Source organism: Mustela lutreola, chromosome 13 (assembly GCF_030435805.1).
Source record: "Mustela lutreola isolate mMusLut2 chromosome 13, mMusLut2.pri, whole genome shotgun sequence".
NCBI lineage: Eukaryota > Metazoa > Chordata > Mammalia > Carnivora > Mustelidae > Mustela > Mustela lutreola.
Genome location: NC_081302.1, coordinates 86169255 through 86190682, shown reverse-complemented (window position 1 = coordinate 86190682; position 21428 = coordinate 86169255). Strand labels below are relative to the sequence as shown.

Here is a 21428-nt window from a genome sequence, read left to right as displayed (position 1 = left end):
GAACAAAAAGGGAGATAAAGTTTTTATTATCTCCTGATAATTTCATCTGCACCTACAATTTTCCAGAATAACAATGTTTAGCTTTATTATTCACAAAGTTCAGTACTTTGAAAAAGAAACTGTTCTATTATTCTATTTTCTTCATTAATAGAATTCTGAAGAGATTAATATATCAAATACATTTTGGATTTTTAAAAAGCTTTTATTTATTAAGTAATCTCTACACTCAGCATGGAGCTCTAACTTACAACCCCAAGATCAAAAGTCACATGCTCTACTGACTGAGCCAGTCAGGCACCCGAAGACTTAGGTTTTTTAAATCAACTATTCAACAGTGACCATTACATTTCCTTTCTGAAGCTCTATTAGAAACTGGTTCCAGGGGCATCTGACTAGCTCCATCAGAAGAGCACGCATCTCTTGCATCTCAGGGTTGTGGGTTTGAGCCCCACGTTGAGTGTAGAAATCACTTAAAAATAGAAATCTTTAAAAAAGAAACAACTGGTTTTCCAGTTCTAAAATGTCTTTAAATGAAATAATCAGAATGTCTTAACAAAATCCATGCTAATGTAGCCTATCACTGCATTAAAATACATATAATACAGCATTTTTCATTAGATACATATATACTCAATTTCTTTAATACTGATGTTTCCTTAAAGAAAATTACTGAGTACTGTTTTATATAGCTTCACACATTAAGATTAAGAAAAAGAGACAGTATAATTAGATGAGAGATCATTTTTTAACTATTTAAAAGGAGCAAAAGAAGTTTTCAACTTTCTAGTCGTATCTTAAGATTACTGTCATTTTCGCCAGAACAATGAATACTGTTACGCTGAAAAGAAATTAAAAAAAAAAAGATTACTGTCATTTTCTAAAAATCCGGTACTACATACTTCTAGTAAAATGCAAAGGTCAGAGATTATATTTAAAGGTACAGGTTAGCAATGAAAATTAAGACAGTACTTCTCATTTAACTTTATTTATCAAGTATCAGTTAGGAGAAACGGTAAGGAGAAAGTTCACTATTAACTGTGTACCCACCCAAAAGGCAATACACGGCATTACACAAGACCCTCACTTCTATGAATTCTAATATCTGAAATTAGAACTGGTGCATAAAATACACGGTATTTTTGGGATACGAATTTTAATGCTTTACTACTTTACCAAAAATTAAGAGTCACGATTTGACATGAAACAACTTACATGTAAACAAAATCTTGATAAAGACTACACAGTAAGTGTACTTTATTACTATGCAATAAGATAATAAAGCTATGATTAAAACTGAAAACTTGGTTTAAATGATTCAATTAATTCAATTACTCTTCACAGCAACTCTATCAAGTAGGTCTTCTATTACCCTATTTTAGAGATCATAAAACTGAGGTACAGCACTGTTAAATAATTTACTCAAGGTTGAACTAACATAAAAATTCTGCCAAAAGAGAGTTCATTTAAGTTTCTACCTTCACAAAACACCTTCATTTTTTTCAAGGATTCCAACAAAACCCAACAAAAGGCATGGTTTTTAGTTATTTTTATTCACAAGTTGTGCCTTTCCATTAAAAGAATTATATATATGTATTCCTGAGCTTGTCATTGAAGTATGCTTAAATTCACAGCTGACCAAAAAAGCAAGCAAAGTATGACTGATTTCCAGAACCACATCATCAAAGTAGCATTCATTAAAACAATGGCTCTCAGAGCGTGGCAGGCAGAGTACTGAGTCCACAAGACCCTTTCGGGAAATGCACAAATTCAAAACTGCTTCATGTCTTAATAAACATTAGAACACAATTATAAAACTATAATCTAATTGGGCTTTTCAGTCTATCAACATATGTAGGAATGGTGTACAAGCAATTGGGAGGCAAAAATCTTGGTATTTTAGCAAAAATTAAGGCACTTATATTCAATTTTTACTAGTAACTATTATTTTTTTTTAAAGATTTTATTTATTTGTTTGACAGACAGAGATCACAAGTAGGCAGAGAGGCAGGCAAGAGAGGCAGGCAGAGAGACAGGAATGGAAGCAGGCTCCCCGCTGGGCAGAGAGCCCCATATGGGGCTCGATCCCAGGACCCTGGGATCATGACCTGAGCAGAAAGCAGAGGCTTTAACCCACTGAGCCACCCAGGTGCCCCACTAGTAACTATTATTGTTGCAAGGGAGCAACGGGCAGGACAGCAGAGGAGAGGTTGTCTGCCCAAACAACTAATTTTTAAAATTTCAACTAGAATATGTAGATGAAGCAGTTAGAATTATTTTTACTGAATCCCTGCATGTCTTTCTAATAATCTATCCAAAACAGGATATATACATAAATCACTTCTGCTTCATTCTGAAATAGGGTGGTTCTTCAAGAAAAACATTCATATGATTGGGTTGTAAACAGAATAAGATAGCATCTGACAAACTATGATTACTAACTTGTGTACAGGTATTCCTTGTTTTTCTAAAGGAGTATTATGCCACTTGGCTTTTGCGAAAGACCTACATTTGTAGTACCTGCTTTTGCTAACCAAAAAGGGATTCTTACTTCTATGGAAAAAGGCAAAAAGTGAACATAAAGTTCAGTGCGTTTTGTAGCAAGCAATTTTAGAAGCAGCAAAAATCTAGAGCAGCAAAAAGTACTACGAAGCACCCTCCCTGGGAACTATACTTAGCCTCTCATCATCAAGCTGTCATAGCTTTGAACGGTGTGTGAACATCTGTGCTTAATCTAGATTTATTCTGTGGATCAGTAGCAAGATGTGTAATAAGCCTATCAGAGAGGCCTAAGAGTTGTAATTCCACAAAATATTCATTTTTCATATGACTATTAACAGTAGTTGTTTCTTCATTTTATGCCAGTTTTTGGCTAACAAAAGGTATCACAGGAATGTTCCACTTTGGGACAGCATTTGGCAGACATTTTGTGACAAGATTAGTGATTTGTTTTTAATTCTGTGTAATAAACTGTATTAAAATTTAGAAGATGCACATAACTTAATGGATCAGTATTTTTCTAATGTTTGGTATATGACGTTACAAAAATCGTGCATAGGTTAAAAAAAAAAATAATCCAGTCAAGGTAGCCCAAAAGATTGTAATGTAATGAAGACAAAAATAGGTACACTTCTCTGAAAAGGTTAAAATATACTCGTCTCCATTTTACGAATTACTTATCTAAGTAAAGCTGGTTTTTCTTCATGCACTTTAATCAAAAGAGCATTCTGCAACAGATGGAATGCAAAAGCAAATATGGGAAGCCAGCCATTTCTATAAAGCCAAACATTAAGCAAATTTACAAAACAATAAAACAATACTACTCTTCCCACTACATATAAGTGGAACGTCAAGGAAATCTGCAAACATGTAAAGTGAAGCCAGTGCTCCCAGTACTACCGATTTTCTTTCAACTTTCTCTTATCTAATATGGTAATCACTGCTGTAACAAAACAAAACAAAAGCTCTTAATTTTTAATAGTGTAAAAAAATTTCAATACCAAACAGTTTAAGAACCAATGCTTTTAAGTTCTAGTCAGTATTCATTCATGAAAATAAAAGCAGAAAATCTGCACTAATGTAAAGTAAATAAACCAGTGAAGAACTTCACATTATTTTGTGTAGAATAGGATCTTTTCCTTTAATACTTAATACTCAAAATATCAACCTGTGAACTTAAAGATACTGTAGTTTCTTTTTTTTAGATAACCAAATTTAAAGGATTCACATGGTACACAAAGGTGAGTCTAAAAGTAGAATATGAATGCCTAGGGTTTAGAAAAGTACACTACATAATGATTCAACATAGTATCAACTAAAACATTTTGCAATCAATGATAAAGATATATTAATCTGACACTGAGTAATGTAAATTCCTGTTTGAATGAATGCAGTTTTAATGACCATGATCATTACTCTTTAATTTGATTAGCAGCTGAAATACTATCTAACAAACAGGGTATTTGGAAATTAAAAATGAAAGAAAAATCAATTACATGAAATATTAAGAAAATGGGTATAAAGAAAAAAATTCAAAATAAAAGGTAGGCCTCTTTGACAAGAAATTATTCACTCATTTAAAAAGTTCTAATACTGAAGGGTATATGCATCAACAAAGTAATCTTTTCTTAATAGAAATGAAGTAATTGTAAACTAAAAAGGGAAGACATGTTCCCACTGATACAAATAATAGCATGCAAACTTTCAATCATAATGATACAGAAAATGCTTGAGAATGTTAAGCAAAAATGCTTAACATTTTTATTTTTACTTCAAGTAGTTAAAAAGAGTAATTTCCAAAACATACTATTCACTACTAGACCTCAGGGCAGGGGGGAATTATGTTTTAAGCAACCTAAGACAATCTTTCAATAAATACAATCTGTGATGGTTTTTTACCCTCAATTTGAATACATACATTCCATGATATCTGGGAAAATGTTCCTCAGTTTTATAACTGTTAAAATGAAATTTTACACCATGTATCATTAGGGAATTGCAAATTAAGACAACAATGAGATACCACAACACACCAATTAGAATGACCAAAATCCTAAATACTGACAACACATAGTGCTGACAAGGATGTAAAGAATTAAGAATTCTCATTCACTGCTGATAGGGATTATAAATGGCATATTCACTTTGGAAGACAATTTAACAGTTTCTTACAAAACTAAAGATAATCTTACATACACACAATCCAGCAACTATACTCCTTGGTATTCACACAAAGGAGCTGAAAACTTATGACCACACAAAAACCTGCACATGGATGTTTATAGCAGCTTTTTCGTAACTGCTAAAACTTGGAAACAATCAAGATGTCCATCAGTAGGTGAATGGATAAACTGGTACATCCAGACAATGAGACATTATTTAGCACTAAAAATAAACAAGCTATCAAGCCATGAAAAGACACAGAGTAACCTTAAAATGCTTATTACCAAAAAGTCAGTATGAAAAGGCTACATATCATAGGATTCCAACTATAAGACATTCTGGAAAAGGCAAAACTATAATGAAAGTAGCAGAAATCAGTGGGTCCCCAAGATTAGGAAGGAGAGGGGGATAAAGAGACAGAGCGCAGAGGATTCTTAACGGGTACATTTGTTGAAAGTCCACCGACTGCCCAACACCAAAGTGAACCCTAACATAAACTATTTTCTTTTGGCAATAAGGATGTTCCATTGTGATAGTGAAGGACTCTGGATACATGTTGGCGGAAGGAGATATATGGGAAATCTCTATCTTCGGCTCAATTCTGCTATGAATCTAAAACTAAAAATTAGTCTATTAAAAATTTTATTTATCTGTCAGAGAGAGAGAGAGGGAGAGGGAGCGCACATGCACAAGCAGGAGGAGCGGCAAGCAGAGAGAGAAGCAGGCTCCGCGCTGAGCACAGAGCCCAATGTGGAACTCGATCCCAGGACCCTGGGATCATGACCTGAGACGAAGGCAGATGCTAAACCAAATGAGCCATTCAGGCATCCCTATTAAAAATTTTTTATGTTTCTTTTAGTTACGAATAATAAAGATTTGTTACTTGTTAAATTTAAAATCAGAAGTAAGAGGAAACAAATTTAAGTAGGAAGGCTGACATCTTAGCTCACTATATTCATTAACCTCAAGACAAGAACCTCTTAATCTACATTCACTCAATGTACTTTTTTAAAAAAGATTTTATTTATTTATTTGACAAAGAGAGATCACAAGTTAAGCAGAGGGTCAGGCAGAGAGAGGAAGGAAAGTAGACTCCCTGCCAAGCAGAAAGCCCAATGCAGAGCTCGATCCCAGGACCCTGAGATCATGACCTGAGCCAAAGGCAGAGGCTGAACCCACTGAGCCACCCAGGTGCCCCTCACTCAATGTATTTTTAAAGCCTGGTTTGGGTACCTTTAAAAGATTATGCTTGGTTTCACTGTCAAATACAGAAATTGCAGCTTTTTAATAACTAGGGTGGTTTTCTAACTGAAGATTAATTAAATATAATTACATATAATCATCATGTATCAAGAGATGGAAGGGAATAAATATTTTAAACAAATTATTTTTAAAACAAATTCATATTCAACTAAGAATATTTTTAATCATATACCCAAGGGACATTTTCAAAATTATCATGATCACCATCACCTTTCAACTGTTATGGCAAACTTTAAAGAGATGCTTTTAAAAATTGAAACTGATTAGAAATATTTATTCAGATTTGGTTATTCTATCCTAAACTCTTAAAGAAATCAACCACGATGGTATCAGCTACAGCCACAAACACAGTATTTTGAATAGTGTCCTATCAAAAAGCTCACATAATACTGGTAACTGGTTCGCATTTCTTCACCCATAACCTCTTAACCAGTACATTTCCTTACCAAAGTCAAAACAACTATCATGACTGGTCAGACTATGATAGGAAAGATGAAACAGAAGGACTAATATAAACTGTATAAGAAGAAATGCCAAACTGGCCCCATCAACAGAAGAAAGCAGTGGAAGGAACAAACAAAAGCACATGTGTTCTGATGTATAAAGAATTAAAGTATATATTTAATGGGGAATCTTTCTGTTAATGATATTAGACATTACATTATTTTAGCAGTATGCCAGAAACACTGAAATTTTAACAAATTATGTTTTTCCTAAGTAGATAACTCAAAGCTACAGGTACATTTATAAGAATTCTAAAAATATTTCAGTGGTAACTAAATAAAATCCAAGTATTTAAAATATACAATTATAAGAGAAACTACTATAATAAGCATATCAATTGTTTAAAAGCAGAATTTTAAGAAGCAGTAATAGGCCAAATGAAGAAGTTACTTAGTGAGAAACAAGGTAAATTTACAACCAGAAAACAGAGAACATGAAACATGATGTACAATATAGCGCAGGATATCATAAGACAAAATATAGGCAGACTTACCCATATACTTTCAATTGCTTGAAATTTTAAACAGAAATAAAAACATTTCATCAGCAGAGCATGTTCACAAACCCAAGTTCCTACCCCATCACTAATAGTTAGATAATAACTACAGAGAGATATTAACATTCACATTTATTTAGTCAGATTTGATATAAAACTCTGGCATTTCAGGTGATACTAGCAGAACTTTATGTCCTCAATACAAAGTACAAAAGATACTAGATGGAGGCTGACCTAAAAAAAATTTTTTTTACACAATCACCTTGTAGAACAACTCCTATTTCAGGGTGGCTCTAAATATAATGCTAAGTCACAAAGCAGAAGTAACAAGTTGAATTTTTATGTCTTCCTAGAATCTTTTTAATTCAACTTAATACCTAAAAATCTTATTATTTATATCACACATATGTGACATCTCAAAAAGTGTTTACTTTAGTTAACATTTCTATTTGCCAATCTTGACTTTCTTCTTCTCAACCCCTCCAGAAAGGTAAACATGAGCTGAAAGATCTTATCATTCTGAACAAAGATGAGAACAACTGACCATTTCAAATGAAAAGACATGATGTATATCTACAACACAGTGGAATAATAAACCATTCATATTTTTTTAAAAAATCCAAAATAATCTCTACAACAGTGCCAAGGCTACTCAATGCACTCTTCATGTTCCCTAGCAGAGAATCTTTCTCTTAACTCTCAAAACTTTTTAGCTGTATCTCTGTATACTTTTACGTAGATACTCTACACCTAATCCTCAAAGACCTGACCCTGAGCTTGATTCATTTCTGTATCCTCCAAGGTACCCAAGCACTCTGTTCCGAAATAGTAAAACAGTGAACAAATTTTCTTATTAAATGGAAACCTCTAAATCTTCCTGTAAGTCTAATGCTCTTATAGGATATTCAAGTGGGATCCAAATAATGAAAAGTTAGGTGTGCTGAAAACCAAACAAAAAAATTGTTATTTGACTATTTTTGAAAAATTTACTGTTACGGGATTCCATTATGAAGTCTACAAAAATATCAATAGTCTTAACACCACCTATGTTTCAAAACTACAAAGGCTTAACATCTGAGACATTAGTATTCAATAAATACCAAAGTATTGTGACCCAAAAAGAAGAGTGAAAATTGTCTGACTGAGGAGGACTGGTATTTGAAAAACAGGACATCAAACAACTATTTAATTCTCCCTATTCGTGTCTAAGTAACTACAATATGACAAACACAGACTCTCAAACTCAAAAAATTCAAAGAGGCAAATTAGTTGGTAACAAAGTCAGAAAATAATTAGAATGTAATGTGGTAAGCATTAAAAAAGAATATTGAAAAGGATACAGCTGAGGTGTATAGTCAGAGAAGGTTATGCATACACTGAGTACATTCTCCAGGAGGAAAGAGATAAAGAAATTTTTCTGATTATAAGCCTCTCTGAAACTCTAATGGAAGGTAAGACAAAAAAGGACACCTAATCATCTAACTGGACACAGAAATAATTAAGTACAATAGAGTGACTTCTGATAAAGTGTGTGTAGAGTTTAAGGAAGGCTCAATAAGCATTTCCCTTTGGAATTATTCGGAAGTCTTTTAAATATGAATGAAAAAACAATTATTTATAATTATATGATTGGGACAATCATCCATCCTGCTTTGCCTGAGCCAGCCCGTTTTTCTGCCTGCTATAAAAAAGTAACTTCATTTTTTTAAGATGTATATTTTTATTAAGCTAATTAAAATTTTATAGGCACACATTCATAATTTAAGATATAATTTTTAAAAAGATCTGTCCTCAGTCACACTTCCATCTACTCCTGATTCCTTCTCCCAGAGGAAAACACTTTGTTCTTTACAGACCCTGTCTCCATATTTTAAATTACACAATTTTATTTTCGTTTAAAACATTTTTACTTTAGATATCTAAATATTTAGCTTAAGAAATTAGCTCTCTTATATGCACCCAATCCCCATTTTTCTCTTTCCATCTTCTGAGTGTAGTTCTTCCAGTTGATTAAATCAATATTTAGTTGCTACATTATTATTACCTTTTAAATATGATTCACAGTTGGGCAATTTATTGTGCTCATATTTAAATAGTACCCATATTCAGTTGTCCCAATCAGAATAAAAATTATGTTTTCCCCTATTAAAAAATCCCGAGAAGGGGCACCAGGGTGGCTCAGTGGGTTAAAGCCTCTGCCTTCGGCTCAGGTCATGATCCCAGCATCCTAGGATCAAGCCCCACATCAGGGTCTCTGCTCTGCGGGGAGCCTGCTTCCTCCTCTCTCTCTGCCTGCCTCTCTGCCTACTTGTGATCTCTAATAAACAAATGAAGTCTTTAAAAAAAAATCCTGAGAAGTTTCAAAGAGAAGTGAAAGGATCAAAGATTTCCATAGCTGGTTAAATTTGATACGTATTTTCAATTCAAATACTCTCAGTTGTCAAAATCCCTAAAGATCACTTCCAAAGTACATGTAAACATTACAAATGTAAACACCTATAGATTTTTGTTTTCACTTGACTACAAGTCTAATTCCAATTAGGCTCCATCCCAAATATCCAGAAAAGTTCCTGGCTCACTGTAAGAAACACATTAAATTATTTTAGTAAATAAATAAATGAAAACATTAATAAAAACCTGTTTATATCTAGAGCATTATATGGGAAATCACTGCAATATAACTGATAGAATCAATTCTGATCTTTACCATCATGTCTAAATCACTGGAACTGGACTGCCACTATGAACAGCAAGAGGTATATATACTTAGCTACCCAGCAAGTCAAACCTAAATCTGACACCAAACCCTACAGCAAATAATTCTTCGGTCATATCCACAGAAAAATAAAGATGCTATAAACACTCCTTGTGAAGTATGTCCTTTGTTTGAATGCTTCAGGTGTTTAGACTTCCAAAAAACAATCTTCTTCTGCAATACAATTAAATCACTTGTTAGAGCTAAAAAATTTATATATAAAGAGGAGTAATGGCCAGGTGGAAACCACAAAACGGCAACTTCTCTCAAAAATTCAAAAATCATTTCAGAAAATATATTTGTACCTACTCGCTAGTAATTAATGATTATGGTCAGTTCTCTGTGTCAGGACCTATTAATGAAATTTTATTACTGGCTAGAACTTCTGTTTTGATTTTGTACATGGCACATCAGGGAAAACTGGGTCATAATCAAATCAGAGAAAAGAAACAATGCCCACTCAAGAAGCAGGAAAGAAGACTAACAAAGAAAAGGCTTATTAAATAGGCCAAATTTGGCAGTACTGATCAAGAAAGCGTAACAAATGAAAGAACAATGCTTTATGTCTCTACTAAGAAAATATCTGAAAACTCTAAGATAATCAGCTATGGGGTAGTGATGCTTTATCAGTTCTTCCAGTAACTTCTGCTCTGATTTATAACCACGACTACCAATAAACCTTCAGGACACTAATTTGGATTCTTCAGGGACCTTGATTCTAAGATATGAGGTGCTCTGTTCAATAAGCCTTCTAAAAACACTGGAAAAAAACATATTAATTAATAAATTTGCATTTTAATTCACAAACTCTTTGGAGTTTGGTTAAGACGAGTCACTTTTTATAGATTACCCCCAACTCTCAGACTGGACTCTAGACCAGGGGTGGGCAAACTTTTTTGGCAAAGAAACAGATAGTATGTATTTCAGGCTTAGCAGGTCAAAGGGTCTTGATACAGTCTCATACAGCTGTGTCATGACTAGTCAATCTACCATTTTTGGACAAAGCAGCCATAATCAAAATATAAACACAACTGTATTCCAATAAAACTTTCCAAAAACAGGCAATGTTCAGATTTGGCCTGGCTTATCCCAGTCCGTCAACCCCCAGTCTAGATGAAATACTTAAAAAACAAAAAGTTAATCCATCATTTGAGACAATACCTCCTCCATATATAGGCTGAAAGCTGAACTAAAAGTTGTCACACCAAAATCCCACACAGCACTATTCACATAAAATGCTGGGGTACTTCCATTAAGTGTATGAATCCTATCCTCCATGTTGACTGGCTCTGAGCCCTCCCTTCAAACTCCCAGGATCCATAAAAAATTCAACTACTAATATTCTTATTTCAATATTTCAACTATATCTCATTTCAAGATACAGCCAATTGTCTTCTATTTTGCTAATGAAAATAAAGAGACTGAAGAGCTGCTTAAAATGCAGATTCCATGGCTCCAACGCAGACCCACTGCATCAAAAATATTTGATGAATTGAACTCAGACATTTTTTTTTTAAGTTCGAAAAGATGTGATGCACAGGTTGAAAATTACTAAATTTAGCCAAAAATGTGATCAATGGAGAATGTATTAGATTCTACTGTAATCATGAAACGAATCCATTTGTAGGCTGGAGACCTAAGGGGAACAACCTACGTTTTTAAAAACGTCCCTGAGGGTTTATTATGCACTATTTGAAAAACACTACCATGGAAGAGGCATTACACCCTTAGCCTCTGGCTACTTCTCCTTAATGGTCTTGGCCTCACTATATAATATACTAGAACTACTCTGACAAAGAAACATAACTGAATCAAATTATTGCCCTAGCATATAATATACATTTATTTCCAGGTTTATTATGCACATGTGTTTAAATATCCAGGGCTATTCCCACCTACTCAAACAAAAGTAAAAATTCTTCAGTATCAATTCATGTATGTGTTTTGAAACAGATCTGAAGGGCTATTCTTTTATTTACTAAAAAACAAAGATTAATATTTACATCAAATACAAACTTCTAAAAAAAAAAAAAACACTCCTGAAGTTTTAAAATAAAACAGCATCCCATATAAACAGTGCCCCAATTTATCTAAACAAAGTATTTTATAACTACTTGATGCAACTGCTAAAGCTAGAATGAGATTTAGATGTTCTTATAAAATTATCATTTTTCCCAAGAAAGCAAAGCTTACTCTAAAAAACTGCATTAAAAAAATTATAATTAAAATCTTCACTTTACTCCAACACAAACTGAATCCACAGATAAAGACAGGTAAACTGAAGCACTAAAATGTTTAAACTACTTCATCTATATTAAGTGAAGCAACTTAACAAAAATTAAAAAAAAAATCACAAACATTCATAAGAGATAATCTCATACATTTTTATACTAACACTGTAACTTACTGTGATGTGTCCAAAAGTTTTAAAATTGTGGTAAATAGAAAATTTCAACCCAATAAGTACTATCAAGAAAATGGTTTGGTATTACACTCTACAGTATGGTAAAAGTAAAGATAAACTTAAATGTATTTAAAACACAGCATAAAAATAAATACATTGTTATGGCTGTCAAAAATACATTATGCTACAAGTGAAAATTAACGTGTTTTATTTATAATTACCAGAGTTATCAAAGAGCTTGACTTCTAAGAAATAAGGCATTATTTCATGACTTCTAGTTGATGAGGTGCTGACATATCCTTAAAACACTTAAAATTATTTTTCAAGACACAAAATATGGAAATCAGTTCTTATTTTCTACTTCAAAAGTCCATACTACTATCTATGTCGGAATATTCCTAATAGGAATATTAGAAAGAAATGAGAGGTGGCATCTTAAACCAAGTAAATCTGCTTTATACTAATTACTCTTACTACTTGGGCAAGCTGAACACTTACCATTTGATTCCTCCCTTTAAACTGAACAGTGAAAAAAGAGAAAGCACGTAAGAGGGCCTAATTTCAAAGCTTTTAAAAACAAAAACAAACATTAAATTTAACAATTTTTTCCAAAGACGGTTTTAAAGTAAATGAAGAGTAACTGATAAAACAATTACCTCAATGTTTCGTCTATTAACACAAAACAGTCAAGACCTATAAAGAATTTTTGTTAACATTTCTTCAGTGCTTGATTAGCTTATATTAACAAGCATTATGAAGCTAGGAACCAATTAAAACTGATACCAAAATGATGAAAAACTTCTGTCTATCCAAAAAACTAAAAATCTGGCAAAGACTGTATTTCCCCTAAAAATTTAATTCCTTTGTTACATACTATTTTAAGTATGGTTCCTCTTCAGAAAATTAAGAACATAGTTAACTTTGTGGCCTAACAAGAATATTAATTAAAAACAGAAACACAAACATAAAAACAAAAAACTTAGCACCAACTCTCCAGCCCAGGATTCAGCCAACTTCTTCTGCACAGGGTCAAAGAGTATTAAGTACCTTGTGTTTTTTGAGTCACGGATACTCTAATATTCTCTTATTTTCCTTATCTATCAACTCTCTAAAATGTAAAACCACTCTTAGCTCTGTGGTAGAGTGGCAGAAACTGGGCACTGGTCCAGCTGACTTCTGCTCTAGCCAAATTAATCTTACGATGTTTCAAATATACAAATTATACTTTAACTACCTGAAAACAAAGATATCTTAATATCTTAATAATAATACCTTAACATTAAAATATAACATTTACATTTTCAATAAGAAATTTATTTTCAATAAATGATCTATTTTTGAAATGCTTTAATAAACCCACCATGAATATTTTAAATATGTAATTCATTTATTCTCAAAGTTCATTGGTAATTTGTAAAATTCTACCCACCAAAAAATTAATTTTAAACATACAAATGTTTTAAAATTAAAACAAGAATTTGCAGTATTTCAATTTTAAATTATAGCAACATTTCCAAATAATTTTTGAATAGAAAGGTAAATTTAAAATCTGTCCTTCATTAATTATGCCTATATTATATGCCACTGAACAAATATAAAAAACACTGGTGTGTTTTTAAAAAAATTCTATGAAATAATTTCAAAGAATAAAGAGCCTACAAACAAATTTATGATATAGCCAACTTAAATGTAACAGGAGAATACATTTTACTTAATCATTTACTTTTAGTCCCCTAAATTATTTATGTATATGACATTACAAATAGCTACACATATGCTCCAAGAAAGCAAAATTTATGCCAAAAAAATAGTAAGAAAGCTAATTCCACCAAATCTGACTATAAGCAAGTACTTTAGGAAAAGAAAAGTTCAGGTACATAAAAGGACAAGGAAGAATTTCCTAATCCTCAATGGAACAAAATAAAGTTTTCCTAGGAAATGTATTATATGTGGTTTACATCTTGATTATACTTGAAAATAAAAACTTAGTCACTAGTTTTCAAAATATGGACCAAAAGATTTTAATTCCACGTAGTTTTATAACATCATAAAATATCCTCACATTGATAAATCCAACAGATTATGTTCACATTTAACAACCAAAAGACCTAAGACCACATTTAAAATACGTCATAGGCAAAGACTATGTATCCAAGTAGGAAAAAGAGAATTGCAAAATGATGCTAGAAATGCTAGAAATTAGGAGAAAATATGCAATGCTTGAAAACTCAACTAACTTGGTAATGGAATTTAAAAATCAATTAAATTAAACATTTAGTGTAACTTACAAATAGTAAGAAACCTCTCTAATTGAATTTAAATGCCACATAATTTTTAGTCAAAGGATATTTACTTGATGTAACCAAGATAAAAATTTCTTGTTGTTGTTATACAAGTTAGGGTGCATTTTACTGTGTGTATTCTTTTTTAGAAAAGTTTAAAATTTTTCCAAGGGACAGAAGAATGGGGGCAGAAGGTCCGCAAGAGTCAGTGACTTGAATTAATACTTTTAGCCTCAGAAACTTTATTAAAGAATGACTTCTGAATAGCTAGGGAAGAAAACACCAGTAAATATTTTTCAGAATAATGACTATTAAAAATGGCACTCATCTAAGGTGAATAGTAAGACTTGTTAGTTCACATTAAGAACATGTGGATTTTAACATATCTGAAGTATCCTTGTTTGCCCTACCATTTTGCCTTCCCAAAAAAACCTCAGTAAGACCAAATCTTCAGAGCTCCAATTTAAAAGAAACTCAGGGACAGAGAAACTTGTTAAACATCACTGCAAGGATAAATTCAACAAAATCCAGGATGTGAGAAACAACAAGGGTCTGTTTCTTTAAAAATTAAGGAAAAAATTTAAAAGGTGAAGAGAAAACCTACAGACTAAAAACACTGGATTTGTCAGTCAATTTGAACCAGTTATAAACAAAATAAAAACCTTTATAAAACCTGGGCACATGTGGGTTTTACTAGTTAATTTTAAAGAAGTAACAATTTTTAAGATACGACAAAGATATTTTTTAAAAGAGTCCTTATTTTCTAGAGATACAAACTGAAACACATTTAAAAAACCATATAAAGTCAGGGATTTAATAAAAAATAATTCAGGAAGGGTAGGTAGATGAAAAGATCAGATATGTAGCGGTAACTGTCATGGTTGGGTGATGAGAACATACTGGCCTACATTTGTATTTGTCTAGTATCCTCTAATATAAGGAATTTTTTATTTATGTCATTCCATTAAGTTTATTTATTTAAATCATCTCTATGCCCAATGTGGGGTTTGAACTCAGGATCCCAAGATCAAGAGCTTCATGCTCATCTGACTGACCCAGCCAAGTGCCCCTAAAGAATTTTTATTATCAATAAATGTTGAAATTCAATCAAGTAGAGATGATAGATTTACCAAGAATTCTAATTTAGAACCATATATTAAAAAAAGATAAAAATTGAAAAAATTTAACATCCTTTTTATAAAACATTAATAGTATCTTCAGAAACTACTTATAAGTTATTGCCTGTAAGAGGTTAAGAAAATCATTAGTTTAACGTAAACAAACATGACAAATTCGTAAAGATTTAAAAATATATAAACAAATATCCAAAGAATTCTAAATATGCCTTGTCCACCTGACAATATAAAATAATTTCAGTTAACTAGTATTTTACTTACATTTTCCATATAATTTGGCTTAAAGCCCTCTTGTTGTCGCCTCAGTTCCTCCTGTTCTCTGTGTCGGATCATTTCTTCCTCACGGCGTCGATGCTCTTCCTCATGTCTGAAAGATTTTCAAATAAAAATTTCAGCAGAGTTGACATGCAAGCTACGATCAAGTATTTTATTCCAGGTAAAACAAAATCATTTAATGAGTTACTTGATACAAAATCTGTAAATGATGACTGACTTAATATATTTACTTTCCTTCTAGTTTGCTCTAAGCCTTTAATAAATCAAATATCCCAAAGAAATAAAATAACTAGAATAAATAAAAATACAGAGTAATAACATGTAACTAAGTTGGTTAATATATTTATAGTCAAGAAATCAGGAGTCCAATAGCTCAAACATGCATTCTATTACTGTATGAAGAGAAAAGCCTGGGATCTATCACTGGCATAATAGAGTTCTTAAAGGCACACAGAACCAATCCTGATAGAGACTATTACAAAGAACAAAACTGCCTAGTCAAAAAAATGTGTGTGTGTCAAAGGAACCCACAACAAACCCTCTCTTCCCCATTTTATCAACCCACTGAGGAAAACTTCTGGAACAGGTGTCAGCCTACCATCTGTTTTTATAAATATTTATAAATTAAGTTTTAGAAGACGATCGTTTACTTAATGTCTATAGCTACCTTTGGGCCAGAGCAGTGCTGAGTAGTTGAGACAAAGACCGTATGACCTGCAAAACCTAAAATATTTACTATTTAGCCCTTAGCCCTTTCCCAGAAAAAGTATGCCAACCTCAGCCTTAGAGGTACGTGGGAGAAAAAAATATTGAACTATATGTGTTCAGAATTACAAATAAGTCAGTAACTAGTTATGACTAAGAGAAAAAAGCCCTACAAAATAATACCGAATAGACTCACATTATATTGGCATTGATGTCAATGCAAATTCAAGTATATATATCCTCTACTCAAAAAACAATTTCAAGAATGAAGACTATATAATACTGATGTCCTCTCATTGTCTCATTTTCTACATTGCTTTTGTAAGTACCTTCCTACACTAAGACTCGAACTTCAAGATACTATTGTTTCCTGTAGAATGCGTCCCCAAAACCAATTCCATGAACTTTAAAAAAAAAAAAAAAAGTGTTATTTCCCATGGACAACAGAAAACCCAGCTGTTAGAGGAGTCTAGGTCAGACCACAAAGCAAAAATGTTCCTAAGGGATTTTAAGCAAAATCTAGACTATTTTGAGATTTTTCTCTAAGTCCCCAATACATATTTCTATTCAGATAAACTGAATTTTAAATAAAGTGGGTAATCTACTTCTTAGACATTAACACACACATAAATTTTATGGTAAAGAAAATATTTTCATATTCACACAGCTGAAAACATATATATGTAGAGGTAAAAATCCTCCATCCAAAAACTCCACTACTACGTATGTTTTGAAACTGATTTTTCCTGATTTCAAAAATGGTCCATATACAATTATTATATTATTATTATTTTTGAAAGATTTTATTTATTTATTTGACAGACAGAGATCACAAGTAGGCAGAGAGACAGGCAGAGAGAGAGGGGGAAGCAGGATCCCCGCTGAGCAGAGAGCCCAAGGGAGGGCTCGATCCCAGGATCCTGGGACCACAACCCGAGCCGAAGGCAGAGGCTTAACCCACTGAGCCACCCAGATGCCCCTACAATTATTATATTATTAACAGGATCTGGGACAGCACCCAACAGTCAAACACACTGGTATTTCTGCAGTAAGATGAACATTCACTTTTCTGAAAATAATAAAGGTCTGACAAGACACCTACATAAACGTAGGTCAGGTTTTCTCATCAAATAGGCTCCTGTCAGATCCTGCCACTAAATGATACATGAAAAAGCTTTTGGTTTTCTAAGTTTTTTTGGATTCAGAATTACAACAACAAACTTATTCAGGGATAACTTAAGACATGTATTAGAATTTTAAATGGGCAAGTCCATTTCCAATAAACTAAAAAGAAATATCTATATAAATGTGCAAGAATATATGTAAACATAGATATACACTGTGGCATTAAAGGCAAGAAGTTGGGGCGCCTGGGTGGCTCAGTGGTTTGGGCTGCTGCCTTCGGCTCGGGTCATGATCTCAGGGTCCTGGGATCAAGCCCCGCATCGGGCTCTCTGCTCCGCGGGAAGCCTGCTTCTCTCTCTCTCTCTCTCTCTCTGCCTGCCTCTCTGCCTACTTGTGATCTCTGTCTGTCAAATAAATAAAATCTTTAAAAAAAAAAAAAAAGGCAAGAAGTTAAAGACATGATCAATTATAAATGGGAAACAAGTATGGCTCATTAATGCCAAGGAACACAAAACAACTGTTACAAAGGCACATTTGCATTTACTAAAACAAAATAGTATCTAAAATATAGCTGTCACAGAAAAAAGCAAGTAAATAAACAGCATTCCTATTACTGATTTTAAAAATCACCTGTATGACCACAGAGGGGGGTAGAAAAAGTTTACATCATACTGGAAATAAACTGAGAAACAGGACCATTTACTTTACATATATATCACTGAGTTTTATTTTATATTTGTATTGCCATGAAATTAAAAAAAAAAAAAAAGAAGTATTTTAAACAAAATTTGCAATGTACTTCTCCCATTCTTAAAGCAACTTTTTTCTGATAAAACGTGAGAACAGATTTACAAATCAGGAGTAAAAAGGTAAAATCATTTAAAACAGTTATTTTTTTCCTTCCAGTCCTCTGTCCATAAATTCAAGAATTTCTATTTTGTTTTTAAATAAGTTGATGCCACACTAACAATTCTATAATCAGAACTTACAGATAATAGTCACATATTCCCTATCTTTTATATATATATATATGTATATACATATATATACACACACACATACCCAATTTTCATTTTTTCTATTTCACAAGATGCTTTAATGAATATTTTTATATGTATATTTACTGTCTCTTCAGGTGAAGGATAGATAACTTCCTAGATAACATTTACAAATGGAACTAAAAAAGTATGACAAATTTTAACATCCTTCATGTTGTAACAATTGGAAATAGATAAAACCTCAATTTTACAATTTAATTTGAACCCACTAATTATTTTCAGGTCTCATATATTTTTCTATGATTTTGATCTATAAAGTAAGCTATGATATAACTAATGGATAACAATGTCCTGCTACTATTTGTTTTAGCACTATGCTCTCCACACCTATTCAAGGACTCAGTACAGAAGATATTTATAACAAATGGCATAAAATGAGCAGAAAGGTGATAAGAGAATAAAGAAATAAATGAACTATTAAGTGGTCAAGTCACAGCTTGAACTAGATCATCATCCCCTGTCCTAGTATTCCTTCACTGCCACAGGCTCTGAAAAATTAAGTGACCTATGAGAAACCCAGTAATTTATTTGAAGCACTGAAAGGAAAACTGGAAACCTGCACACTCCAAATAAATTATTTCTCTCAAAATATACTTTCTTAAGCCAGTTTTGTCAATGTTCTAAGGTCAAACAAAAAAGCAGAGTCTACACTCCTGGCTTGTACAGCAGTAGCCTCAGTCAGCTGTATTTCTTCAGTTTAACTGCTATAATTTTATTTGCTTTGTCTTGCAAGTACAGGACATATTTGACAATTATTAGTGTAAGTTCCTAGACACATTCAGTCTTTCTTGGTCTTTCATGAACTTGACTTTCTTTTTTTCCTAGTGGCAGATAGGTAGGTTTCATTGAGCTGGGCTGGGGCAGAACAGAATGCTCACCCACAGCAGAGGGTAGAGGTGAGGTCGAAAATAAAGTATGATTTGTACTAGAATCACAAGTTTTGGCTATGCTGAGAGCCAAGGGCCTAGTTAGCTGGGAGGTGCAAAGTCTGACTTTTCCGTTGATTGTATCTGCAGCAGGAGCAGCGGGAAAGGCAAAAAGCCTGACTTTCCTGCTGGTTGCATCTGCAGGAGGAAGCCAAGGGGAGGCAAGGAGTCCAGAAACTAGATTCGTGGAGCATAGGGAGGGAAGTCCAATCTGCTGATTACCATGTTCAATCTGTTTTTTTAAGTACAAGGCACCACAAGGCTGAAGAACCTCTGTCTGGGTGGGCTAAAAGTGGCCGGGCACAGATTCACATAAAACTTTTCTTGAGCTGCAAGGAAAGCTCGTGGCTTCTCTTCCTGTAGGACCAAAAGCTTCTCCTACAACTTCAAGATGTGCTCCTTGGTCTCCTTTAGTAACATTCTCTTTCAACTTCTCTTTCTTCCTTTTCTTCTACTCTTCCTCAGCTTCTGTTCTACCATCTTGGACACCGCTCCTTCCTCCAGCAGACCACATTCCTAGCTCCATCATGTGCCATTGCAAAACCCAGGCGATGGCACTGAAAAGCTTGGGGGCATTCCAGGAATGCACGCACAGTGCTGCTGGGGTACTTGGGCTATGGGAGCCCTGCTCTGTCATTGACTGCTAGAACTTGTACTAGACCTGTGGGGCAGTTTCTCAGGGTATACCATGCCCAGCTGAGGCAGAAGCCTACCCAGGTGGTGCCATAGTCAGGTGTCTAGCACTTGCCACCCTGACTTCCTAGCCTTGCAGGAGAGGTCTACCATGCACACAGAGCCAGGCCACGGTCTCCAGCCTGGGTGCGCAAAACACCTTCCTCTCCACTCCCTTCAGAGTGAACTTGACACTTTTTTAAAGAGAACTGATAATTTTGTACAATGTCATTAATCAGGATTCCTGTTATATTTCCTCATGGACTAGCCTGAGGTTATAAATTTTTTGCCAAAAATGCCCAAAGAAGTAACAATGTATCTCTCTAACTGAATAGTATCAAGAAGTTCCTGGTACTGATGTCTTACTACAGGTAATATGAACCTTAATACATGGTAATGGTGCTATCGCTTCTCCACTCTACATTTACTGTTTTTCCATTTGTACCTAATACAAATGAGTATTCAAGTTGTGTTTCTCAAGTTTCAAGAGAAACTTGAACATTGGTCAGTAAATCTTGTAACTTTTTATTATTTATGTCTGTAACTAATTATTACTATAGTGTCTGTCCCACTGGTGATTTTTCTCTCAATCCTTCCATACTGATTAACTGGAATTCTACTATAAAAACAGTTGTTCATTCTCTTCCATTTATTTATTCATTGAATTATTTACTTCTATCAGTATGGATTCATGGTTATATGCTTTATTCTACAGTTTAAAATCTAATACTATAATTTCTTATTTTGTTACTGAAACTGTTCCAACTTTGACCATTTAGGAGCACCTTCAGTTTGCCTCCTGTGTAGTTTCAGTATGCCCCATGTTTTATGAGTACAGGCCTACTTTGTTTTATTCAGTTTTGCTTTACTGTGCACTACAGATACTGTGAGATTTTTGGTGTTTTTTTTTTTTTAAAACAAATTGAGGGTTTGGGGCAACTCTACATCAAGCAAGTCTATTGGCCCCATTTTTTCCAAAAGCACTTGTTCACTTTGTGAGTCTCTTTATCACATTTTGGTAGGTAATTATCACAATACTTCATCATTATTATTATTATATTTGTAATGGTGATGTGTGACCTTTGACACTGCTCATTGTTTTGAGATACCACAAACCATACCCATATAAGATCAAACATTATCAATAAATACTTTGTGTGTTCTAAC

The 21428-nt window shown here is 33.3% G+C and overlaps 1 protein-coding gene across 2 annotated transcripts in view; it reads right to left on the bottom strand.

Moving 5' to 3' along the window:
* The window catches only part of PSPC1 (paraspeckle component 1), a 104949-nt gene that overhangs the window by 35704 nt on the left and 47817 nt on the right, over positions 1-21428 (bottom strand). For both annotated transcript variants that reach the window (XM_059144158.1, XM_059144159.1), the window contains exon 6: positions 15761-15866. In XM_059144158.1, coding sequence (XP_059000141.1) covers positions 15761-15866 — 106 coding nt within the window. The remainder of the gene's footprint in view (positions 1-15760; positions 15867-21428) is intronic.